The 27,582-nt window shown below is 45.0% G+C and overlaps 1 protein-coding gene across 3 annotated transcripts in view; it reads left to right on the top strand.

Annotated features, from left to right (window-relative positions):
• Window positions 1–27,582, top strand: part of LOC137418230 (E3 ubiquitin/ISG15 ligase TRIM25-like) — a 1,962,167-nt gene that overhangs the window by 1,726,718 nt on the left and 207,867 nt on the right. The window contains exons 12-14 of one of the 3 annotated variants that reach the window (XR_013621985.1): window positions 14,317–14,405; window positions 16,515–16,642; window positions 20,965–21,024. Coding sequence is in view for 1 of the 3 variants with exons in the window: in XM_078770768.1 (XP_078626894.1) it covers window positions 14,631–14,658 (28 nt within the window). In the remaining 2 variants the exon portion in view is untranslated. Of the gene's footprint in view, window positions 1–14,316; window positions 14,406–14,630; window positions 14,817–16,514; window positions 16,643–20,964; window positions 21,025–27,582 lie in introns of those variants that run through there. The other 2 variants (XR_013621986.1, XM_078770768.1) reach the window with 2 other exon arrangements.

Below are 27,582 nucleotides of genomic sequence, written 5' to 3'. Positions count from 1 at the left end.
CACTGCGGTATTGCCGGGCGCCGGAGGCACCCCGGCAATGCCGCGCTGCAGCATATTTAATTATTTGGCATGGGGCGGTGTACTTTGAATGTATGTGTACTTGTTTGTTTTCTTTCTTGTTTGCTTTCTTGGTTGTCCGGACGATATCTCAGCCATCCTTTGAGCTAGGAAGCTGAAATTTCGGCACAATAGTGAGCAAGTCCTTTGTCAAAAACGGTATTTTTTTTTTGATTAATCAATAAATTGAGGAGTTATTTAATTATTAGCGATTAATTAAGTACTTATTTAATTAATCAAATTTCCTTTCTCTTCTGACCATTAACTCAGGCACCTTTTGAGTTAGGAAGCTGATATTTGGACAGGCCAATGACCAGGTGATTTGGCTGCAAAGGATATTTTTGATTTATTAATTAATCAATTAATCGATTAATTATTTAATTATTCGTTTAATGACAAAAAAAATTTTTTTTTTAAAGTTACAGATTCTGATGAAATAGTGGTAGTTTATGTGTTCTCTTACCAAATTGATTAATAATTTAATTTTTTTATGATTATTATTTATCTATTTTCATTATTAATCATTTATTTATTTTCTTTCTCATTTGGCCAATATCTCAGGCACCTTTTGAGCTGGGAAGCTAATATTTTGACATGAGTGACCAAGTGATGTGGCTATCAAGGATATTTTTGATTTATTGATTAATCATTTAATCGATTAATTATTTATTGATTAATCGATTAATTATTTATTGAGTAATCAATTAATTATTTAATTTTTTATAAATGACTTATTTAATTAAATTTCTAAAAGATACATCTTCGGATGAAGCACTCACTAGTGGTTTAGTTATGCGATTAGCCAATTGATTATGAAAATATTTTGTGATAATCTTTTATTGATTTTAATTATACAATTAATCAATCAATTAGTGTACACCTCTCCCTCCCAATGCAGCCTCAATGAGCTGCACTGCGGTATTGCCGGGCGCCGGAGGCGCCCCGGCAATGCCGCGCTGCAGCATATTTAATTATTTGGCATGGGGCGGTGTACTTTGAATGTATGTGTACTTGTTTGTAATATTTTTCCTCTGTTTGAAATATTCCATGTTTGTTATTTTAGTTTTACATTCTTTTTGTTAATTAACGATTTCAATTTTTTTGATTTTATATATTTCTATTCTGTAAGCAATCTTTGATTGCAAATTATGAATATGTATGCACGTGTAATTCAGCTATTCGCTACCAGACATGCTTTCAATAAACCATTTTGATTGATTCATTGGCCAGTAAATAATCCGTGAATTCAGCTCTAAAATTGTCCCATTACTGCTCCAGTCACCACTCATTTTCATCGCGTCCGGAAGTGGAATTTTAGTCGCCATGTTGGTCAAGGCCTGAACTCGTGACGTTTCAGCAAAGCGCGTTGTGGTTGAGAGCCCGGTCTTCAGTTATTTACTCACTTTTGCACACGTGGTGGATGCTTGGTGGAGCCGTTACTGAATAGGAGGGTAACTCGTGGGTGCTTGGAGGAGTCGTTACTGAATAGGAGGGTAACTCGAGGGTGCTTGGAGGAGCCCGTTACGGAATATGAGGGTAACTCGAGGGTGCTTGGAGGAGCCCGGTACTGAATAGGAGGGTAACTCGTGGGTGCTTGGAGGAGCCCGTTACTGAATAGGAGGGTAACTCGTGGGTGCTTGGAGGAGCCCTTTACTGAATATGAGAGTAACTCGAGGGTGATTGGAGGAGCCCTTTACTGAATATGAGAGTAACTCGAGGGTGATTGGTGGAGTGCATGTGTGTGACAAATTTGTTAAAAAAATTAATAAAGTAACCATGTTGGTTGGTCCTATGCAGCAGCCAATTGCAGACATGTTGGGTGTGATGTATTCTTCGGGACAAGCGTTGGACAAGCGCGATGTGTGTTCACATTATCGGCAACAATTGGATTAGATGAAAGAATTGTACATGTGCAGTGCAGCCTATTTTACCAATCCCTTTTGGATAACTGCACATTACATAAACTTGCATGTGTTGACATTGCAGACATATTGAACAAACGTGATATGTGCATGATGAACACTGATGATAAGTAGAGATGATGGATGAATTGTATATTTACACGGAATTCTGCAATATCATATAAAAACAATATTATGTTTGGCATTTCAATTTTTTACAGAAAAATGGACCACGCAGAGGTCCCTTTGAAACCAGGAGACTGTAACTGCATTGAAAATACGTTTACTTCTTCATGTAGCTGTTTGAATCAAATTGGCGCCCCTTTGCATGAACTTTTCTGGAGCATTACTTGGTTCCTCCTAAGAACACAAACATAGTACAGCATGCACAGGATATTTTTTGAATGTAACTTCTTTTCTATTGTTTGCCATTTTCCATAAACTATGTTTGTAGAATGTAGAAGGTTCCTATATTTTGGAAAGTTCCTTCTTTTCTCTACTTTGTCATGTAGCATGTACCATGTAGAGAGAGGGCCTTTTCTATGCCCCTGGCATTTTCCCCAAGACTATATGCAGTGAACCAGACTGTGCAGAATCGAGATGAGGGAGCAGTTTCCACACGTACCGGCTGTCGCCATACTCAAATTCTTCCTGGGAGAACAACAAATATCCCTTATGTTCGTTCTCATCCACTTGCAATCAAAAGACCCACATTGTGAGAAACTGACCAAGAACAGTGCTGGCCAGAAGGGGAGACAGTGAAACCTTTTTTCTATACTTAGTCTCGGCTCATATGAGAGCTAACACATGGAACATATAATAAGGGGAGTGGGAGACAACAGGGAGAGAGCGAGGGAAGAACAACAACAGAAGGAAACAGGGACAATGGAAGATCTGTGGAAGAGAAAGGGCTGGGGTGGGGTATACAGGATAAACAAGATGGACATGACAGGGACATTTTATTCAGGAAAGATATCGGAATTTGAAGGTGGTCGATTTAAGGTGGATTAATGGGCGTAGAAAAGATCAAGGTTTTGGATGGGGGAAGATAAGAGATGGTGGTGAAAAACTGGTTTAAAGACCTGGAGGGATGAGTGGGATTGAAGAGAATGTGGGAGTTTGTTCCAGAGGTGGAAAAAAGAGGAACGAAAGAGTGAAGGTGAGCAGGGTGTCTTGATTGTGGCAGTTTCACCAGAAGAGGTTCACTGGCATACCTTGTGCATCCTGCCGGAATATTTGGGAAACAGAGCACAGACAGAGCAGGGGGTGCAAGGATAGCCGGATTAACCCCCCCGCCCCACCTGACCCCATTAGAACATCCCAAATCCACCACCTTCAATCTCCAACTTCTTTCCTGAAATTACTTGGAGTGTTCATTTGTTTTATACCGTGTACCCCTCCCCTCGTCCCACCGGCCCTCTCCCTTCCACAGATCTACCAACATCCCTGTTCTCTACTGTTGTTGTGCTTGTATGTTTGCCTCTCTCTCCTTCTCCCTTTATTTATTGTATGTGATATGGGTCTGTGCATGTTTTCGTGTGTAATGTATATTTCGTTAGTTCTTACACAAGCCTCGACTCTGTACACAAAAATAAATTATTGAATAAATAAAAACTTCATCCTGGTCAGGAAGAGGAGATGAGAGAATTCCATTTAGGGCCTGTGGAAGTATTTTGAGAAGTCTTCGTATAAATTGCGAATAATGGATAAATACAATCATACTGTAGATGGATGTTTTAATTTGGTTCAACTTATTTTGTTGCAACATTGCACACATTTGTAGTCTCAAAAAGTACACGCTCTGTGTTCAAGAACGCGTACCCTTGAACTCACTCTGATAAGGGGCGATCTGCTTTCATAACTTACCTCCATATCTGCTTCCTTGCAGTGGGAACGAACTGACCTCCCTACTATGGTTCACAAGTAAAATATGCTTTAGTGTCTCAAATGTTTTCTCAAGCACATTAATCTTCTTGCTGCGGAGACTTTAATGTTATCCCTTCTGTGTTTCACTCCTCATTATCAAGATCACACCTCCGACAAGGACATGCAGCTATGTCCCTTCAATCACATCAGCCTTTGAAGTAGAGAGTATTTATATTGGGTTCCACAAGCAGGAGGCAGAATAAATTACTTCTTGCTGCGCTCGTCGACCTGCTGTTGTTTCGTCACATGCACGTGCTCTTGTTTTATTATTATTTGGATGCTGTCACAGTATTACAAATAAATTCAACTTTTGAACCTATTTTGAAGTGGTTAATCTTCGACAATCCCCATGTTTAATATGATAGGAGAAAATCCATGAGCCATGCGTGGAGATTTCCATGGATACCATCAGAGGAGAGTTTGGTGAGCAGGGCAGGGCACCAGACCGTATCGAAGACACGAGATATGTCAAGGGAGACGGCTCTGATTTCCTGTCTCGCGTTGAGAACATCTGTCCATTGTTGAGACAGCCGAAGCAGCATGTCCAGACAACAGTGGCCTGGTCTGAATCCATATTGATGATCATAGACCAAACCAATGGAGAAGAGGAAGGATTTAATGTTAGAAGTGATGATGAATTCCATGACCTTTGCTGATTATTGGGAGCAGGCTGATTGGTCTGTAGTTGCAAGGATCTGTTTTTGGAATTTTGGAATAATCAGAAAGTCCCATTACGTATTCCCAATAACACAGAGAGTGCATTTGTGCTTTGAGAGCCTCACTTTATTGTAAAAATCATCACCGATTGCAGATTTGCAAGCTGAGATTGCAACGCCAGGGACGGCCGACTCCTTCCTGCGAGCTGCCCACGTCACCCGCACAAGAAGGGCTCATCAAATCACTGCAGCGGCACTGCACATCCTACAACACCGTGCATATGAACGCCACTGTATGACAATGTGACATATGCTGATGATGCAGAAGACCTGCCTGAGTTCGAAGACTGGTGTCACCAGAGAGGAGAAGACATTCCCAACTTTCAGTACTGGGCAACTGTGCTGGAACTAGAGATGTTGTTACTGGTCTACGTGCGTTCTCTGCGGCAGGCTTCATTCACGATGTACCTTGATGCCCTGACGGAACTGGTCACATGGTTCCATACCTTAGACCACACACACTATGCCAGGTGGGTCCCTGTTCACCTGAGGGACATGGTTGCACTCCCAATGAAGCACCCAGATGTAGCCAGAGAATTCAGGGCTGGCAACTTCACTGTACAGAAGACGAAGAAGGTGTTCTCTTCGATCCCAATCGAATCGAAATCTTGCAAAAATCAAATCTCTGAATCTGAGATGGCCCAATATCCAGATCTTTTCATAATATGATAGTCTACTAGTGTGCCAAATTTGGTGCTTTCCTCACAAAATGCACAATTGTTATGTTAAGTTGCCCCACTATGAATAGAAAACATTGAGACATGGCTCATTGTAAAGAGTTCTCCATGGGGAATAAAATATGTCAATGTTGATGTCATTGGTGCCTCCATTATGACGTCATAATTCGACAAGTACAAAACTTCATCCGATGAAGATGAAATTTCTTGAGCATCATCAAGGAATAAATTAGTTTAGAAAACAAATAATGATGACGTCATCGGTCACGTGGTTCTGCCGCCATATTTGTCCAAAATGGCTGATAAAGTACATTCCGGCAAGTCCTCAGTCTCTGACCGATTTTTCGTCTGTCTGTTTGTCTGTCTGTTTGTCTGTCTGTCTGTATATCAGTCGCCTACAGGTCACAATTTTCAACCGATTTTCACCAAACTTCACCAAATGATAGAGTTGGTCCTAAGCAAAAAGCCTATTGTTTTTTGGGGCAAAAGGTCAATAAGTCAACATAAGCCAAAGGTCACCAACATTGTCTCATTTCTAAAATCCTCAATTTTCATCCGATTGATTTGAAATTTGAAGAGGATTTGCATATTTGGCCACTGAATTCAACCCCAACTATTTTTGAGCTAGACATAGGCCAAAAGGTCAACGTAGGCCAAATTTCTAAATTCCTCAATTTTCATCTGATTAACTTGAAATTTGAAGATTTGCATATCTGGTCAATAAATGCAACCCCCAACTATTTTTTTTGTCAACATAGGCCAAAAGGTCATCATAGGCCTACCATAGCCCTTGAGCCAGACACCAACATTTTCATCATCGGTATCAGTCAGAAGGATCAAGGCTAATTGTGATTTTCAGCAAGATTTGGGTCCCTAGAGATGGAAAATGTGTGATATCAGTGTGTAGATCGTTGCCTTCTCTGTTTTATCACTCAATATACAACCCTAACCCCAAAGGTCACCTGTTGCCAGATGTTTCACTCAAATGCACAGGGTCATTGTCAGTTTATGGTGTATAAAGAATGTATACAAGTATTTTCACCAAAGCTTTGTTTCACCAAAATGTCGTTTGCAAGAATATTAAATTCCTCATACAATGGTATAAAAATTGTGCACCAGTGATATATATAATGCCACACAATAACTTTCAAATGTGATAGAAATAGGGGCCCAAAGCCACTTAAAATGAAGTTTTTTTTCAATCATATAGTTTTACATTTAATAATTATTCAAAGACACAATGCACCCAATTATTTTCTTCTTTGCAAACACAATCATTCATCAATAATTTGTCCCAGGAGCTCTTTCCCAACATTTTGATACAACTTGCAATCTTATCTGACATAAGTTGACAAGTACAGTGCCGAAAGAAAGTCTACACCTCCTTTCAAATTTTTCACTATTTGTTGCCTCATAGCCTCGAATGAAATTGCATTAAATCAGACCTTTTCCACCTTTATTTACACATCGTAACCAACAACTTCAAAGTGAAAACCAAATTCTACAAATTTCAGAAAATGAATTGAAAATACAAAACTAGAATATCTTGGTTGGATAAGTGTCTGCCCCCCGAGTTAATACATGGTGGAAGCACCTTTCACCGCAATTGCAGTTGTGAGTCTGTTGGGATTGGTCTCTACCAACTTTGCACACCTTTATTGGGCAATATTTCCACCATTCTTCTGTACAAAACAGGTCGAGCTCAGTCAAGGTGCGTGGGGAGCGTTGATGGACAGCAATCTTCAAGTCATGACACAGATTTCTGATTGGATTTAGGTCGGGGCTCTGACTGGGCCACTCAAGGACATTTATCTTTTTGTTCCTTGGCCACACCAGTGTAGCTTTGGCTGTATGTTTCGGGTCGTTGTCATGGTGAAAGGTGAACTTCCATCCCAATTTCAGCTTTATTGCAGAGGGCAACAGGTTTTCCTTGAAGATTTTTCTGTATTTTGTTCCAACCATTTTTCCCTACTATTCTGACAAGTGCCCCAGCCCCTGTTGATGAGAAACATCCCCATAACATGATGCTGCCACCACCATGCTTCACAGTAGGGATGGTGTTCTTTGGGTGATGTGCTGTGCTGTGTTGGGTTTGCACCAAACGTAAAGTTTTGCATTTGGGTCAAAAGGTTCCATCCTGGTTTCGTAAGACCACAAAACTTTTTCCCACACGGCTTCAGAATCTCCAGAGAGGGTTTTTGCATACCTCAAATGGGACTCAAGGTGGGCTTTTTTGAGTCATGGCTTCCTTTTTGCCACCCTACCATACAGGCTAGACTTGTGGAGTGCTTGGGATATTGTTGTCACATGCACACAATGACCAGTCTTTGCCATAAAGGCCTGTAGCTCTTTCAAAGTTGTCATTGGCCACTTGGCGGCCTCTCTGAAGAGTCTCTTCATTGCTTGGTCATCCAGTTTGGAGGGATGGGCTGATATGGGCAGGGTCTTGGTGGTACCATACACCTTCCATTTCTTAATGATTGTCTTGACTGTTTTCCAAGGGATATTCAAGGCCTGTGAAATCATTTTATACCCATCTCCTGATCTGTGCCTTTCCACAACTTTATCCCGGAGGTCTTCTTAAAGCTCATTGGTGCTCGTGGTTGAGTCTTTGCTGTTAAATGCACTGCTCAACAGAGGAAACCTACAGGAACAGCTCTGATTTTATTCTGAAATAATCAGAATCACGACAATTTAACACAGGTGGAAGCCAATCAACTTGATGTGTGATTTTGAAGGTGATTGGTTACACTTGAGCTTATTTACAATATATATTATAAGGGGGGTGGACACTTATCCACCTGAAATAATCTAATTTTGCATTTTTAATTATTTTTCTGAAATTGTAGAATTTTTTTCACTCGGAAGTTGTGGGTTACGATGTGTAAATTAAGGTGGAAAAAGGCGGGTTTAATAAAATTTAATTCCAGGCTATAAGGCAACAAATGGTGAAAATTGTGAAAGGGGATGTAGACTTTCTATTGGCACTGTATGGGCTCCCCTTGCATACACTGACCCTCAAATTACGATTCTCGTCAATTTTGTGACTGAAATTGGAATGCGACAAGCTTGGCAATGTTGTTTGAAAATTATTAAAAGTTTGGTGACCCAATGACTCTTTGGACTAGTTTGTTATGTGGTACAAAAAGGGAGTAATTATAACTTCAATATGATGCTACACTGGTGCTGTGACCAGGATATTTCTAGAAAATGATTTAATCAATTTGTGTATATCCACACACACATTTATCATGCTGATTATTTTATTAATTTGTGCCAGGGAATCATTTTGCAAAAGGTAAATAATACAAAACTCCTTTTGGATGAAACATACATTTCAAGTCATACAGTGGATACATACTCTATTTACGCTATTTCATGCAGGAGCATCGATTGTATGTTTATATATGTACAGTGCATTCAGAAAGTATTCAGACCCCTTCACTTTTTTCACATTTTGTAATGTTGCAGCCTTATGCTGCAATCGTTTAAATTCATTTTTTCCCTCATCAATCTACACTCAATACCCCATAATGACAAAGAGCAAACAGGATTTTAGAAAGTTTTGCAAAATTATTAAAAAGAAAAAACTGAAATATCACATTGACATAAGTATTCAGACCCTTTGCTATGACACTTGAAATTTAGCCCAGGTGCCTCCCATTTCTCTTGATCATCTTTGAGATGTTTCTACACCTTGATAGGAGTCCATCTGTGGTAAATTCAATTGATTGGACATGATTTGGAAAGGCACAGACCTGTCTATATAAGGTCTCACAGCTGACAATGCATATCAGAGCAAAAACCAAGCCATGAGGTCAAAGGAACTGCCTGCATAGCTCAGAGACAGGAATGTGTCGAGGCACAGATCTGGGGAAGCCTACAAAAATCTCTGCTGCAATGAAGGTTCCCAAGAGCACAGTGGCCTCCATAATTCTTAAATGGAAGAAGTTTGGAACAACTAGGACTCTTCCTCGAGCTGTCCGCCCGGCCAAACTGAGCAATCGGGGGAGAAGGGCCTTGGTAAGAGAGGTGACCAAGAACCCGATGGTCACTCTGGCTGAGCTCCAGAGATCCTTTGTGGAGATGGGAGAAACTTCCAGAAGGACAACCATCACTGCAACACTCCACTGATCTGGGCTTTATGGCAGAGTGGCCAGACCGAAGCCTCTCCTCAGTGAAAGACACATGAAAGCCCGCTTGGAGTTTGCAAAAAAGCACCTCAAGTACTCTCAGACCGTGAGAAACAAGATTCTGTGGTCTGATAAAACCAAGATTGAACTGCTTGGCCTCGGTTCTAAGCGTCATGTCTGGAGGAAACCAGGCACGGCTCATCACCTACCCAATACAATCCCAACGGTGAAGCAGGTGGTGGCAGCATCATGCTGTGGGGGTGTTATTCAGAAGCAGGGACTGGGGGACTGGTCAGGGTTGAGGGAACAATGAACGGAGCAAAGTAAAGAAATATCCTTCATGAAAACCTGAAACAGAGCGCTCAGGACATCAGACTGGGCCAACGGTTCACCTTCCAACAGGACAATGACCATAAGCACACAGCCAAGACAACGCAGGAGTGGCTTAGGGACAACTCCGTGAAGGTCCTCGAGTGGCCCAGCCAGAGCCCTGACTTGAACCCAATCGAAAATCTCTGGAGAGACCTGAAAATGGCTGTCCACCAACGGTCCCCATCCAACCTGACAGAGCTTGAGAGGATCTGCAGAGAAGAATGGCAGAAAATCCACAAATCCAGGTGTGCAAATCTTGTCGCGTCATACCCAAGAAGACTCGAGGCTGCAATCGCTGCCAAAGGTGCTTCAATTAAGTACTGAGTTAAAGGTCTGAATACTTATGTCAATGTGATATTTCAGTTTTTTCCTTTTAATAAATTTGCAAAAGTTCATAAATCCCGTTTTCTCTTTGTCATCATGGGGTATTGAGTGTAGATTGATGAGGGAAAAAATGAATTTAAACGATTGCAGCATAAGGCTGCAACATGACAAAATGTGAAAAAAGTGAAGGGGTCTGAATACTTTCTGAATGCACTGTACATGTAAAAGTGATGTTTATCCTGTTTTCAGTACTTTTATCTGTTTGTACAGTAATATATCTGTTCAACACAATATATGACAAGACACAAGCCAAGGTATGCAAGTCACATATCTTCTTGTGAAATCAAACGATAAATCATTTATTATGTGTGGAGCAATGGAGCATGGTCTTATCAATTGAACAAACTATAAATCCTATATTATTTGTGGAGCATGGTCTGGTCAATTGATCAAACTATAAATCCTATATTATTTGTGGAGCATGGTTATGTCAATTGATCAAACTATAAATCATATATTATGTGTGGAGCATGGTCATGTGAATTGATCAAACTATAAATCATATATTATGTGTGGAGCATGGTCATGTGAATTGATCAAACTATAAATCATATATTATGTGTGGGGAATGGTCATCGCAATTAATTAAACTGTAAATCATATATTATGTGTGGAACATGGTCATCGCAATTGACCAAATCATAGTGTTGCGGTTGTGGGAATAAAGGATAACCCCCCTCGTAGGTAGTTGCACCATAACATGTAGCCTCGCTTAGTTTAGTTATTTCCTATTAAATGTAAGCATTGTCCTTTCCTGTGTTAGTATGCGTTGAGCAGGCCAGTCAGTGTAGGCCTCAATTTGGCTAGAATGCCATGTGCTAGGGCCTAGAACAAGTCTAGCAAGCCCGCCAGAGGAGCTGCAGGGGAGTGGCCAGTAAACGGCAAGCAGCCAATAGAAGCTCAAGGGGAGTAGCTAACTACGACGGCCAGGGGAGGAGTTTTGGACATTTGGGTAAGACTCTGGTGAGGAGTGAGCCAGTCTATGGAGTCCCAGCGAGAGTGCTCCAGAGTCCCAGTCAGAGCTTCAGTCACAGTGAACGAGGAGGAGAGTGGGCTTGGTGTGTCGATATTGCTAGGGCTCTCGGTGTCAACGAACTCTCTCTGTGAACGGTCTCGCTCTTGCCCGCTGCCCCCGAATGATCTCTTCCATGCTAGGCTCGTTCTGTCGTAGTGAGGTGTGATCAATAAATAACACGAACTCTCCCTGCCCTGTGCTCTGCTGCCGGTTAATCGCGCTTGCGAGTACGGTCTCTCCCGGGGCCAACTACGCCGACGACCTTCCTGCCTGGGCTCCCTGCACGTGCCGCGGACCTCTTGAGGGGACACGCCAGCAAGCTGACCAGAGCGAACGGCACCAGGGATGTGCCTGGAGCGCGTACTTTTCCTTCCTTCTTTTCCCCGCATGAGTGAGTGGACCCTTCTCTGGGGAAGTTAAGATAAGACAGATTAAGTATCTGCTCTGTGTCTCTTTCCTTTGGCCATTGCAAATTGTATAATAAACCTGTGTTCTTCCTTCCATTTGGTTGTTCATGTCATTTTCCACCATTGGCTTCGCACTGTACGAATAAGACCGCTCAATCGGGTTCAATAAGAATCAATGGCACGAGTCACATGACACGCAAACCGCTCGGCGTATCCGAATAGCTTGGCTTGTGCTAGTTCCAGCACCCATCGTCGTGGCAGCGTGTGTACCGAAGGTACGTGGGGATTCGACCCGATACCCTTCCGCATGCTCGCGACGGGGGTGGCGGCGGGAAATGCTCTGCAATCTGCCCCACAAGTATAAAGTGGGTCACGGCCTCGTGGACTCGAAGGCCAATGAGGGAAAAGGGTTTAACCCCCCTCTGTACATCGACGGGCTCGAGATCAGCAACAATATATTATGTGTGGAGCATGGTCATGTGAATTGATCAAACTATAAATCATATTGTTATGGTTTTTAGAACCTTTACATGTAAATTTAGTAGTAAATTCCCTTATAAATGACCCCTGTGTACATGTCCCCTTAATTGGCTGTTAATTAAAGATTGCACCTTAGTTAGTCCATGTACAACACATAGGACACTTTAGGATCCCTCTATAGTTATATCATTATTATGTGTTCCAGGTAAGGCTGTGTTTCCAATAGTTGACTCTACGTTGCATGAATAATCTAAGATAGGTCCCCTTTCAATATCCCCAATCGTCTCCTTAAAGTGCCAGTAACAGTGGAGCGGCATTCGCCGCTGTTGCATTGGGCTGTTGTTTTCGGACCAAGACTCCATTATGCACGAGGCCCAGAATGGAGAGAAGGAGGGAGGAGCCGCTAGAGCATGGGCATGGCACCACCTCGTCACCAAAGGTGGAGCCAGAGAGCCCTTAACAACCAACCAGGGCTCGGTGGGCATGGCTTGATAGGGCGTGGCAAGAAACGCCTGGTGAGTTCGAGAGGGTTCCAAGGGCGTGGTAATAAAAACCCTTGGCGCGACGCCCCCACGAGAGACGCGGGAGGAGGTTCTTGAGAGAGGAGCACCGAGCAGCTTTTTGAACACGAGCATCGTTGGGGTGCAAGAGTCGGTGCGCTAGGATCGCCAAGAGAGCGGCAATACCAACCAGCACTGACGACCGGGTTTCGCCACTGAACCAAGGGCGAGGGCGTTCAAGCAGGACCTCGACGTCGTGCCGCGATCCCCGGACCTCCCTGCCGCCAACTCTGTGGACCGTTTGCCTTTCTCAATCCTCCCAGTCATTCCTGCCTGCAATTCCCTATTCGTGTGAGTCTGTCTGTATTGTCCTGTGGGTATAAGTAAGCCTGTTTAAGAATTGCTCTGTGTCCTGCTCCTTCCATTTCTTGTATAAATGCCCTTCTTTCGTTTCCTCTTGTAGATAGAAATAAACCTGTGTGCTTCCTTTACCCTTGTTGGTTCTTTGGCTTCCTCTCATCCAATCGCTTTAGTCTTTTCTTTCAATTGAGTACCTGTGGCACGATTTTGGCCGAACCGCTTTATAATCGGGTTTAGTCCTTTGATAACGGCTTGGATTCCAGATTGCTAAACCGCTCGGCAAACTCCATCTCGTCCGTGATTCGAGCGGTACTTGTCTCCCTGTTCTGCGGCGGGATTAATAAAGGTATTCGGGATAAATCCTGGACCAATAACCCTGATCAATCCCACCGCACAGAAGAGCGTTACAGGTACCAGGACCGGTCGTACGGCCAGCTTAACAGGACAAGGGGATTAACCCCCCCCTTGCTAACGGGAGTGCCATCCCCCGGATCCGCAACAATATATTATGTGTGGGGCATGGTCATGTGAATCGATCAAACTATTAATCATATATTATGTGTGGGGAATGGTCATGTGAATTGATCAAACTATAAATCATATATTATTTGTGGAGCATTGTCATCTCAATTGAACAAACTATAAATCATATATTATGTGTGGAGCATGGACATGTCAATTGATCAAACTATAAATCTTCTATTATGTGTGGAGCATGGTCATGGCAATTTATCAAACTATATATCATATTGTGGCGGTTACCTAATTGTGACATAACGAACTCCTACAATATATTACTAGCAATATTACCCGCCCTATGGGTGGAGCTTCAATTGGGAGGTCCAAATGAAAAGGCAAAATATCAGAAATTGAAGGCTTTTTTTTGTTTTAAACGATTCATATAAACATCCGTTGAATCATATCACACGCAAATCATCAAAATCTAAACAGTACATGGCGCCCATTTTGAAAAAAGATTGAATTCTGCAAAATGGAAGTGACCGCTACACGTCTTTCTCAGTCGCACGTTTATGTGTGAAGAGTGTGCGCCGAATCTGTAACATGGAAGCGACCGCTACACGTCTTTCTCAGTCGCACGTTTATGTGTGAAGAGTGCGCGCCGAATCTGTAACACGGAAGCGGCCGCTGCACCTGTTTCTCAGTCACTTTGCACACGCTGCCGTGTTACATCGGAGCCGCACGTTTATATAGGAAGAGTTCGTCAGGAGTCGATCTACTCTCTCCTGGTACATAGAATAAACAGTATTCGTAGAATTTCAACAAAAGCCACATCACTGTTCATATCGGTAAATATTATTCCATCGTGTTTAGAAAAACTGGAAAATTTGGAAAAATTGGAAAAACAATATAGCCTATTTTACTCCCAGGTGCCCCAGGAATACCCACCCAAAATATCGTTGTGATCGGTTGAGCCCTTTTTGCGGTACCTTCGAACGGACGGACGGACGGACATTTGGTGAGTTATAGTAAGATGTGTGGAGCATGGTCCTGTCAATTGATCAGCTATAAATCATATATTATGTGTGGAGCATGGTCATGTCAATTTATCAAACTATAAATATAGAATTCACCCCAGATCCACTTTTTTGAATTACCGACTTATTTCCTGGAAATCCTAGCAGTGTCCATGTGTTTTGTACCTCTCCCACCCCTCCTCCTCTACCCCTGCACCCTCCCACAGATCTCCCGATGTCCCTGTTCTCTACTGATGCTGTGCTTGTGTGCTTCCCTCTCTCTCCCCATCTTGTCACCTGCTCCCTTTATTAATATTATATGTTTTATGTGTCCGTTTGTTTTTTGTCATTAATGTTAGCTCTTACACAAGCCTCGATCTTTTATACAAAAATAAAAAAATTAAATATTCATATATTATGTGTTGAGCATGGTCATGCAAATTGTTCGAGACATACTTTAAGGAATGGGTCAGAAGTCATCGTCCTCATCGTCATCTGGCTCATCTTCAGCAGAACTGTCATCACTATCGACAGATGTTCACCGATTTTCACAGGGACTGAGTATGCACATGTCTGTGCACTTGCGGCAACTGGCCATGCTTACACACTTAGGAATCTTGCAGCTTTTGGGACACGTAGAAATAGCTCCCACACAACTTTAGGTGCCGGTTGTCCATCCATAGAGTCTACTACCAGCTGTACATGTCCATCTTGCGTCTTCCAGCATCTGCTTCTCCTGATGGGACAAGGTACCTCTTGGTTCTTCTACAGACTCCTCTTCCAGACGGCAGCTTGATAGTTGGCCCAAAGTGAATGCTTGCGTGACCAATCTTTGCAAGGTGGCAGTTGGTGATTCTAGATCTCGCCTTTTTGGTACAGAATAGGTGATATCTCAGGTTATTTATTTTTGTTGCACCAGATTTGGCTCCATACCGGAGGCACGGATTTCTTCAACATATCTAGGAGCTCATCACTAAGATCCTATTCCTTGCCTAATTAGGCGAAGGTGTTTTGTATCTCATTGTTTGTGCTGATGATTTGGAGTGCACCGAGTTTCCCTTTGTCTGCAAATGTGCTGACTGTGTCATATCCTGTATCGGCATGCATGCCAATGAGAATGCCAATAACGATACATTTTGGGTGAAAAAGCTGGATACTGGCAACCTTAGGAGTAGGGTTGTGTATGGGGTGTTAATACAAAGAAGGCAAAGAGCCACACACTGCTATCACACATTTTCCATCTCTAGGGACCCTCGCCTTGCTAGAAATAACAATTAGCCAGGCCCCCTCAGACTGATAACGACCAACACCATTGGCTCATACCCTACCATATCAAAGGGATGATTGCCAAGTTCATCCTGATGCTGGTATCGAGGGGGTGAGAAAACCACGCAAACGAATATGTCCTTGGGTAGTGGTACACGGATAGATAATTTCAGCTTGACCCATAAACCCTCACGGTGAGCAGGTATACGATCATTGAAGACTTCGCTCGCGTGCATGTCATCGTGTACGTATAGTCCAACCCCCCAACCCCCTCCCCCCAACGACGTGATTTTCACGATTGTGATAGAATTGGTGGTATCCAGATAGCTCACAAGCTGTAGCAGGTTTGTCGAAAGAGAACCACCTTTACGTAACAACTTTAAGGTGAACATCTCAAAATTGTCATTGTATCAATGTATCATTATTTCGAGATCATCGATCTTATTGAGCGATCGCGCATTGAAGAGAATAGCAGATAGGAAATATGATTGATGGTTCTGTTGCCGCGTGTGGATGAGTGCCCTCTTTCTGTGGAGGGTGTAACTATTTATTCCCACTCTTGGATGCGGTTGAACTACCTGGATCTTCCGCTCCAGCGTCGAGAAGTGCGGACCAACATCTGGGCTTCCATTCCAAACACGATCAACAAACGCATCAGCACGGGCACGGCCCTGTCTGAATAAAAATACAGATCAATACAAATATTTTCTCTATCTCTTTTCTATTTTTTATTATTAACCATTCTTTTACAGATGACGTGTTTTGATTTGTTTTAAAAATGTATTATTTTAACAATACTCTCTCCACGAATATCTTAAACTGATGTTTTTCCTTTTTATTCCAAGGCTCGAGACCATGTCAGACTTTAAATCCGTGGAGAGGACACCGCTCCCAGTTCTGGACTTCTCAAAGGAGGAGAAGAATTTGGACGGGCTCATCACGCTCAATAAGAACTTCCTGGAGAAGATAGAGAGTGAGTGACACAAACTGGACATTTCATCAAAAAAATAATAAGGGAACACAAAAATGGAAGAGAAACAGGAAGAGAAAATTATAGAAAAGGAACAAATGGGAATGTTTTTTTGTACCAAATCATGACTCAGAAAGATGGAGGTTACAGAGGGCAAAAAGGTGTACACAACAGGTAGATGCAACAAGCAAGGTTACCAATGAGCAGGAGAAAACTAAAGATGGGAGTGGAGGAAATATCCTCACCTGAAGCCATGAGGCTTGGGAGAGGTAGGGTTCACAAGGGCAGTTCACAAGTTAGTGACGGAGATGACACCATTTGGTGGTGTAACAGGTACTTGAAGTCCCTGGAAAGAAAATTTGGATTGAATCATCTCCAAAAAGCAGTTCCACAAATCGGATAAAAGACTGGATATTTGCAGTAAGTAGAGATTTGGGGAGTTTGATTAGAAGGAGTTACTTACTGTAAGAATGGATTCATCCTCGATATATTAGAGATGGTCGGAGATCGAAGAGAGCAGAGGGATCAAGACTGGAGTAAATGGGAAATAACAGAGGGTCCAGCAACCTCTGCAATGCGAGAGCAGCAGGTCTTGTTCTTTGGTCTTGTCATGCGAGATGATAATAATATTGATAGTTTTAGATTCCACCTGTTCCAGGAGAGACAGGTGTGAAGTGAAGGTGCAAGCCCGTGTGGTAGAGCATTACTCCATTGTGCTACGGACAAAGCCCTGTTGGTTGTGAGTAGTTTTAATTACCCTGCACACGTGAAGTGAAAAGTAGAGTTAGGGAATTTCTTAATGTCTTTTTCGTCTGTCTGATCAGTTTATCATCATCAGTTTATGATCGAGGAACTACTTATTTCAATGGAATGTGATATTTTGAACACAAATCTGAAGACCAGTCTTTCGTTTTGCATGTACTTTGGTTTTGATTTTGTCCCGATCACACATATGCAAAGCGGAGCGAGATAATATTTTTATCCTGTCTACCTGCCTGGCAGTGAAACAAAAGTGAACATCATTCCAAACAAAAAGCCTGCTGTTTTTAAGGACGTCATAAATCACACAAACAATAGGCAAGAAGAACTACTGTAATGTGTTTGGTAGGGTGATGTAATAGACACTGGGTATAACGGCGGTAAAACGCTGAATCAATTTATTTATGCACCTTTAAACCTTTATTCAAATTGAATTAATTATATAATTGAACACTACAACACAAATCACCTTCATAATACCTTCAAGAACCATGATATATGTCGACATCTACAAAGAGATTTATTTTGGTCGCGACCCCGCGCACATGCGTGACGACACAACATGTCTGCACTTGGTTTGTTCAGTTACCAAGCAGCGAGCTAACGCTTGTCGAGCCAGCTGTTCCTTATCAATGGTTTTGAATGGAGTGCTTGCTTGAGTGCTGAAACCACTTTGTGAGTGCTCTTCAAGAATCTAGGTGACTGAACACACCCTTGGTGTTTGTGAAGCTGGATGGTGATTATTGGCGGTATTCGTGGAGCTGGATGGTGGTTATTGGCGGTTAAGCATTGGGCATGGAGAGCCCGGCTGCACTTCGTGGCTGCCTGGTGAACGTGATGACCAAGCCGTTTCATTGGAGGTGTCAACTGGGGCCGGGCCGCGTGGTCGCCCTCTTCCTGTTTGGTGTCACGCTGTACGCAAACTTAGCTGCACCAGCACACATGGACTCTATTTATTCATGCAGGAGACCGACTACATGGAGAACGACCTCCATCCTTGGATCATTGCTAATGGTGGGTGGTTTCCTCCATCTCTTGCTGGAGAGCTTTTCTCACTGCTGGTGGTGCTTTACTGTGGTTGGGGCAAGGCCAAGGAGGCAGTGCCTCAAAGTAAATACTTGAACACTGCGTGGAGTATCATGATCTATGAACTCTCAGGTTTTTCAAGTAATGAATTTGAATGATGGAGGATACACCGTCTGTAGCTTGATTTGGAGGCCATTTTGATTTGCTTTTGCTGTTTGTCCCACCTAAAATGTCGTTTTAATGTTATCCTTTCCTATGGGTTGGAATTCCAGCAGGGATTCAGGAAATCAAAGTATTGTGATTGGAAAAATCGGTGATGACGTGAATGAGGAACTAAAATATGTTCCACTCCGGAAATATAAATTTCCAGGAAATAACTTTCTTACATTCCACGTATTCCCTCTGCCTCTGAAGGTGGATGGAGGTTGTATTTTCACCCTTGTCTATGTGTCTGTCTCTGTCTTGTTTGTTTGTCTGTAAGCAGGATATCTCAAATAATTGTGGATGGAATCGGACGGAATTTGGTGGATAGGTTGGGTGTGTGACGAGGACGAATTCATCCGATTTGGGGAACATCCGAATCCAGATCCGGAACAGAATTTTTAACTGATTCCACATCATGGAGAGTTGGGGCCAAAAACGATATCCTGCGTCACACGATATTTCAAAAAGTTGTGAATGAGTTGGTTGGGTGCGACAATAACAAGCCGATTCGACTTTGGTTCAGGTCTGGATCCAGATCCGGTCTTTCAGGGGATACAAAACATAAACTGTTCAGCCTGGTGGAGGTATGCGCTATACCAGGTGCCGTTCTAGTTAATTTTGTTATGATAAAGAAACATTATGGACCAGAAATACAAGACTAACAGAATTTAAATCATTTTTCATCAATTATAAAATTCATAACATGAAATCCACAAAGTTGTGATCCGGGATTGTCGGCGGATCGGCCCGCGAGGGAGAGAAATCTTATTTTGTACCGAGAACAAACATTTTACAGGTGAATGAGGAGATTGTGAGGAATCAGAAAATGAACTTGATGTTTGTGCAAAACTTAACATCCAAGTCGATGTTACTGATCATTCATTCATTCATTGTTTTATTCTTCTCATGAACTGTAATTGTAAAAGTTTGTAAAAGTGGAGAATCCTTGTGTAAAAGTTGTTAAAATGAATTCTGTTCAGTGAAGTGTTCACGGAACATCACAAACGATGCAGAAACCTTTGGTCAATATTTCCAGGTGTTGTACATGAAACACACACACTGATTACACAGTGATGCGTCACGTGGAAACATGTCAGGTGAATGAGTTGTTCTCACTTCCATCTTCAAATAATTTATTTATTGTTATGATAAAAACAACTGATCAATGAACATTATGAAAGGCTGGACAAAATAATTCAGGCATTTCCATTTTGATCGATCAACCATTGGGTGAATCCAGGGAAACTTAAAAAATAAATAGGACCGCGGGTCCTGAAGCTCACCTGGATCAGGAGCAACAGTCGCTCAACCCCCCACGGACCCTCTCAGACTATGATATGTTTAATGCTGTGAACAAACTTTGGTACATCATGGGTGATGAAGGTTGTGATCAAGTTTTTCAAAATTGTGTGTGTAGTTTCGGAGAAGATCAAATACCTATTTTGGGGGTCAAACCCCCCGTAGTTCCCCTTATTGAGCGCAGATTTGAATGTGATTAATTCACCTTCATTCGGCATCAGATATGAAGCTCATGTCCAAACTTAGTGTTTGGTTCAAGCGATAATGACTGAAGTGTTTTCATACTCAATCCCTCCCTCCCTCCCTCAATCCCTCCCTCCCTCACTCCCTCACTCCCTCACTTACCTATGGACAATCCTCGATCGCATAAGCTCACCGCACTAAAGTCCAGGTGAGCTAAAAATACTGAGTTGGTAAAGGGAATTTTTCAATCTATAATGTTTTCACAGGTGCACTGACCTATCACGGAGCGATCAACAGATTAATTTCACCAAGAACGATCTCACATCAACATAAATCATTCACATGTTCCTAAAATCATTCACATGCATATTGAATAATTCGCATGTTGCTTCAATCATTGACATGTACCTGGAATAATTCACATGTTCCTTGAATCATTCACATGTACCTTGAATCAATTACATGCACATTGAATCATTCACATGTGCCTTGAATAATTCGCATGTTTCTTGAATCATTCACATGTTTCTTGAATCATTCACTTGTTCCTGGAATCATGTGATGTTTAATTCCAGTGAAGAAGGAAAGATTCATTCTGTGTTGTGTAGAAAACGAATTAGCGATCACTCCATTTTACTACATGAGAGGGAAGTGTAAGGACAATGTTGGGAAATTTCCTTCATGAATCGATGAAAATTATAATTTATTTAATACAAAATGGAGGTGCCATGTCTCTTCCCCCATGTTTGTTGTGTTTAGATTTTTCGTTAAAAGATAAAATAAATCTTCATTAACAAAAAAACAATAGAATTTCACATCTTGTAATTTTTGTTAATCTTCAATCATTTCCACAGAAGGACCGGTGGAGCATCCGGAGAAGGTGGAGCTGGATCAGAACAACTTGAGAAGACTTTGTAAGTGAAGGGAAATGAGGAGGGGGTTCTTCTTCTTCCTTCCATTTACAGATAATTTAAAATTCCATATTTTCTCCTTTTCATTCTTTCCTTTTTCTTCTGTTTTATTTCTCTGTTCATATTTTCCTTCACTCAATTCCACTTATTTATTTTCCAACTCGATTTTCCCTCTTGTCAAGTGTCACAAAACCCAAGGTTTGTTTAATTGAACGATGTCCAACCAGGAAGAGGGCATAGTCCAAACTTGTGTTTGCTGATTAAAGGCCTTTCTTAATCCCCATCCTGTCCTCCCTCCTCTCTCTCATCCCCCATCCCCCATCCCCTTCCCTCTCTCTCTCTCTCCCTTCATCTCCCCCATCCCCTTCTCTCTCCCTCCTCTTTCTCCCCCACAGCCCCATCCACCTCTCTCTCTTCCACACTGCCCCATCCCCCTCTCTCTCTTCCTCACTTCCCCATCCCCTCTCTCTCTCTCTCTTTCCCACTACCCCACCCCCCTCTCTCTCTTCCCCACTACCCCATTCCCCTCTTTCTCTTCCTCACTTCCCCATCCCCCCTCTCTCTCTGTTCCCCACTACCCCACCCCCCCTCTCTCTCTCTTCATCTCCCCCATCCCCTTCTCTCTCCCTCCTCTTTCTCCCCCACAGCCCCATCCACCTCTCTCTCTCCCCCACTACCCCATCCCCTCTCTCTTTTCCTCACTTCCCCATCCCCTCTCTCTCTCTCTTTCCCACTACCCCAACCCCCCCCTCTCTCTCTCTTCCCCACTACCCCATTCCCCTCTTTCTCTTCCTCACTTCCCCATCCCCTCTCTCTCTCTTCCCCACTACCCCACCCCACCTCTCTCTCTCTTCCCCACTACCCCATTCCCCTCTTTCTCTCTTCCCCACTACCCCACCCCTCCTCTCTCTCTCTTCCCCACTACCCCATCCCCTTCCCTCTCTCTCTTCCTCACTTCCCCATCCCCTCTCTCTCTCTTCCCCACTACCCCACCCCCCTCTCTCTCTCTCTCTTCCCCACTACCCCATTCCCCTCTTTCTCTCGTCCTCCCCTTCTCACCAACGATGTAATCAGAACAAGATCTTTCTTGACAAATCGTGGTTCGTTCTGAAACATAATCCGGTATAAATTGCTCGTTCGTCCCAGATAAAATTTACAATCCTGAAGGAACTTGTAACATATTTCCCAATCTCTCACATAAACATCTTACATCAACAAACATTGTGGAATCATAATATATCTATAATAATAAAAAGGTGTGTGTGTGTGTGTGTGTGTGTGTGTGTGTGTGTGTGTGTGTGTGTGTGTGTGTGTGTGTGTGTGTGTGTGTGTGTGTGTGTGTCCGTCTCCTCCATAACTCCAAAACCATGAAACGTAGCACCCCCAAACTTTGCATACATACCTCTCCACCTCCATTGGATTACATGAAGGAAAACTGTGTCTTTGTGTGTGTGTTTTTAAGATAATTTACACTTACAGGCTTATCTTTGGTCAGCCTGCGTTCAGGTCGCTCAGCTTGGGGTCTTAATTCCCCCCATTTTGTCCACTCAATTCCAGTATGCCCTGCGTCAGAACAGATCGGTTTCTGTGTAATAAAGCTTGCTTGAGTGCTTGAGCTGCTCGGTGAGCACTCTCCAAGCAGCTTGGTAATGGGTGGAACACCCCTGCTCCCTCCTCAGATTGAGTCTATTTTATTTAGTTCCTTCCTTTAAAGAGTAAAAATATGGGCAATACACCTGGCGCTCACCTGGTAGAATAACCAGTATACTGCACTGACTAAAGGTATTTTAAACCAATTACAATGGTTGCCAGAAGACAGGACAGCAGGGAGATTCATACTGACATAATCAATAGACTTCAAACAAACAAAACATACCTATTTTGGGGTCCACTCCCACACACCTCCTTTTGTAATGCCTTGAACAAACATTTATACATCACGTGTGGTGAACGTTGTGGGGGAGTTTCATCGAAATAGTGTTTGTCGTTTCAGGGGGAAAAGCAAATACCTATTTTGGGGGGAAATATGGCTCCACGCAGACCCCCTGCAACCCCGTTTTTTTTCATTGCCGTGAACAAACTTTAGTCACAACACAACAAATATCATTTGTGCCAAATTTGGTCAAAATCCCACAGCGGTTTTGCAGAAGAAGTTTCAAGTGTTTACAGACAGACGGACGGACGCCGCGCCATCGCATAAGCTCACCTGAACTTTGTTCCAGGTGAGCTAAAAAGTACGTATATCAACGAACGAAGCAGCCCCCCCCCTCAACCCCCCCCATCCCTCTCCCCCCCCACCCCCCGGTGCCTCGCCTTTGTTGTGCTATTTTATTTCCCCCCTTTTTGTGTGATCTTCTTTCATGATACGACGTCACTTCCACATAAGTAGATAAATCTACATACACTACTCAATAAGTTAGGGATATTGTGGGAGTGAGAGGGATATTGTGGGAGTGAGAGGGATATTGTGGGAGTGAGAGGGATATTGTGGGAGTGAGAGGGATATTGTGGGAGTGAGAGGGATATTGTGGGAGTGAGTTTATTTTTTTTTATGGGGGTTAGGGCATTGAAATCAAGAATGCTGTGTTTTTTCACACTCGTTAATAACCATCGAATTAGGACCAATAACTTTTTTCAACATAATTAATACACAAAACCAACTACACCGATGAACCTGCCGATATCCCTAACTTATTGTGAGTAGTGTATATGTACACCATTGTCTGTCCGCCATTGTTCCTTATCCACGGCCACATCTTTTTAGTTACAATCTCCAGACTCAGGGTACAAATACAACTTCATGAAGGGGAGAGGGTAACATTGGCAATGTGGCCATGGCATCACTTGTGGGTGTGGGCGGTAGGGTGGTGGGGAGGTGATATCGGCAATGTGCCCTCGGCATCATGGGGGGGGGGGGGGGGGGAGGTTAACATCGGCAATGTGCCCTCGGCATCAAGAGGAAGTGTGGGGTCTGGTGGGAAGGCATAAACACGATGTAAATGTGTGGTGGCAGAGGTTATTACAATTTCTCTATTTACTTGGGCAACGCTGATGTTAAAGCTCTGTTTGCACGGGTAAATTTGTTCTCCTTTCCTTCTCCCCCAAATCGAGAGTCCTGTAAAAGCTCCCCCCCCCCCCCAAAAATAATATATGCAGTACATCCCTTCCCCTCTCCCCTCTCCCCTCCTCTTTCCTCTTCCCCTCCCCTCTTCCTCTTCCCCTTTCTCCTCCCTCCCCTTCCCCCTGCCCTCCTCCTCCCACCCCTTACCCCTGCCCTCCTCCTCCCACCCCTTCCCTCCATTCTCTTCCTCCTCCCTCTCCCCTTCCTCCTCTTCCCTCCTCCTTCCCCTTCTAGCAGAAAGAGACATGATGACTAATTGGTCCATCAGTGAAGCGACAGGTCGACTCTTCCAGTATAAAAATAACGTCCATCGACCTCGTGTTGGATTTCCATCATGTTGGTTCGAGCTTTGCATTTCATACTCAACGAGAAACTTCTTATTCAAACTCGGAAAACATTACAGAGAAACGATCTGCTTCTGATAAATCTTCTTCTTCAAACTCGGAAAACATGACAGAGAAACTCAGCCATGATCATTCTTCTTCTTCTGGAGAAAGGGCGTAAACAAAGCACAGGCCCTTCCCCTTCCTCTTCTTCTTCATCTTATTCTTCCAAGCAGAATGGAGAAACTCAGCTGTCAGTAGATTGCTAAACATCTATCTTATATCTATATTATAAAAGGAGTCATGTCTGTCTGTCTGTCTGTTTGTGTCTCTGTGTCTCTGTCTGTGTGTCTGTTTGACATGTTATAACTTGAGAATGGATTAATGGATTTCAATGAATCAAACTACGGTGGATTCGGGTACCTCCTGGGAATGTTTGTGATACAAAAAAAATAAATAATAATAATATTTTTTTGTGTGGGTCCATGGACACGCGTGTCGAAACTGCAAATGCCAACACGTGACATTGGGTATACCTGCACGGAGAGCAGGATCTTCCAGGAAACCATTTTTTGTTCCCCCATAGATGAACCATCTCAGCAAAGATTGGTATTTCCGTCAGCGAAGCGATGGATCTTATATTCTCGTCAACATAAAACATCGGGGTGCTCACCTGGTCAAATAAACAGTATAATACACCGACTACAGGTATTTTAACCCAATTTCAATGGTTGCTCGAAGACAGGTTAGCATGTAGAATAATACTAACATCATAAGACTATAAAACAAACAAACAAAAAAATACATATTTTGGGGGCAAACCCATCCCACCCCGGGGCAACCCCTCCCACCCCGGGGCAACCCCTCCCACCCCGGGGCAACCCCTCCCACCCCGGGGCAACCCCTCCCACCCCGGGGCAACCCCTCCCACCCCGAGGCAACCCCTCCCATCCCGGGGCAACCCCTCCCACACCGAGGCAACCCCTCCCACCCCGGGGCAACTCATCCCACCCCGAGGCAACCCCTCCCACCCCGGGGCAACACCTCCCACCCCGAGGCACCCCTCCCACCCTGGGGCAACACATCCCACCCCGGGGCAACCCCTCCCACCCCGGGGCAACACCTCCCACCCTGGGGCAACACCTCCCACCCCGGGGCAATACCCCCCACCCCGGGGCAACCCCTCCCACCCTGGAGCAATACCCCCCACCCCGGGGCAACCCCTCCCACCCCGGGGCAAAACCTCCCATCCCGGGGCAACACCTCCCACCCCGGGGCAACACCTCCCACCCCGGGGCAACCCCTCCCACCCCGGGGCAATACCCCCCACCCCGGGGCAACCCCTCCCACCCCGGCGCAACACCTCCCATCCCGGGGCAACACCTCCCACCCCGGGGCAACACCTCCCACCGCGGGGAAACCCCTCCCACACTGGGGCAACCCCTCCCACCCCGGGGCAACACATCCCACCCCGGGGCAACACCTCCCACCCCGGGGCAACACCTCCCATCCCGGGGCAACACCTCCCACCCCGGGGCAACACCTCCCACCGCGGGGAAACCCCTCCCACCCTGGGGCAACCCCTCCCAACCCGGGGCAACACATCCCACCCCGGGGCAACACCTCCCACCCCGGGGCAACACCTCCCACCCCGGGGTAACCCCTCCCACCCCGGGGCAACACATCCCACCCCGGGGCAACACCTCCCACCCCGGGGCAACACCTCCCACCCCGGGGTAACCCCTCCCACCCCGGGGCAACACCTCCCACCCCGGGGCAACCCCTCCCACCCCGAGGCAACCCCTCCCACCCCGGGGCAACTCGTCCCACACCGAGGCAACCCCTCCCACCCCGGGGCAACACCTCCCACCCCGGGGAAACACCTCCCACCGCGGGGAAACCCCTCCCACCCCGGAGGCAACCCCTCCCACCCCGGGGCAACCCCTCCCACCCCGGGGCAACCCCTCCCACCCCGAGGCAACCCCTCCCATCCCGGGGCAACCCCTCCCACACCGAGGCAACCCCTCCCACCCCGGGGCAACTCATCCCACCCCGAGGCAACCCCTCCCACCCCGGGGCAACACCTCCCACCCCGAGGCACCCCTCCCACCCCGGGGCAACACATCCCACCCCGGGGCAACCCCTCCCACCCCGGGGCAACACCTCCCACCCTGGGGCAACACCTCCCACCCCGGGGCAATACCCCCCACCCCGGGGCAACCCCTCCCACCCTGGAGCAATACCCCCCACCCCGGGGCAACCCCTCCCACCCCGGGGCAAAACCTCCCATCCCGGGGCAACACCTCCCACCCCGGGGCAACACCTCCCACCCCGGGCAACCCCTCCCACCCCGGGGCAATACCCCCCACCCCGGGGCAACCCCTCCCACCCCGGCGCAACACCTCCCATCCCGGGGCAACACCTCCCACCCCGGGGCAACACCTCCCACCGCGGGGAAACCCCTCCCACACTGGGGCAACCCCTCCCACCCCGGGGCAACACATCCCACCCCGGGGCAACCCCTCCCACCCCGGGGCAACCCCTCCCACCCCTGGGCAACACCTCCCACCCTGGGTAACCCCTCCCACCCCGGGGCAACACCTCCCACCCCGGGGCAACACCTCACACCCCCACCCCGTAGATCCCCAAAGGAGCAGATTTTTTTTATTGCCCTGAATAAACTCAGGTACATCATGGGGGATGAAGGTTGTGGTGAAGTTTCATCGAAATCGTTTGTGTAGTTTGAGAAAAAGCAAATTCCTATTTTGGGGGTTAAACCTGGATCCACTTGACCCCCGGTAAACCCCCTTAGACGGCGAGTTTTTTTAGTGCCTTGAACAAACTTTAGTCACAACAAAACAAATATCATTTGTGCCAAATTTGGTCGCAATCCCATCAGCGGTTTCGGAGAAGAAGTTTCAAGTGTTTACAGACGGACGGACGACGCGTCATCGCATAAGCTCACCTGAACTTCGTTCCAGGTGAGATAAATACACGTGTAAAACAATCAACGTCGAGTGCTAAAACCACTTGGTTTCCATGGTGATACGGTGGCCCGCTTCATGGAGACATCTCCGGAATGGGAAAGCAAATGGAGGATGAAAGTAACAGGACAAG

The sequence above is a fragment of the Myxine glutinosa genome, chromosome 1, assembly GCF_964187855.1.
Source record: "Myxine glutinosa chromosome 1, kmMyxGlut1.1, whole genome shotgun sequence".
Classification (NCBI taxonomy): domain Eukaryota; kingdom Metazoa; phylum Chordata; class Myxini; order Myxiniformes; family Myxinidae; genus Myxine; species Myxine glutinosa.
Note: the sequence above shows the minus strand (reverse complement) of the source record. Positions and strands in the feature narration are given on the sequence as shown.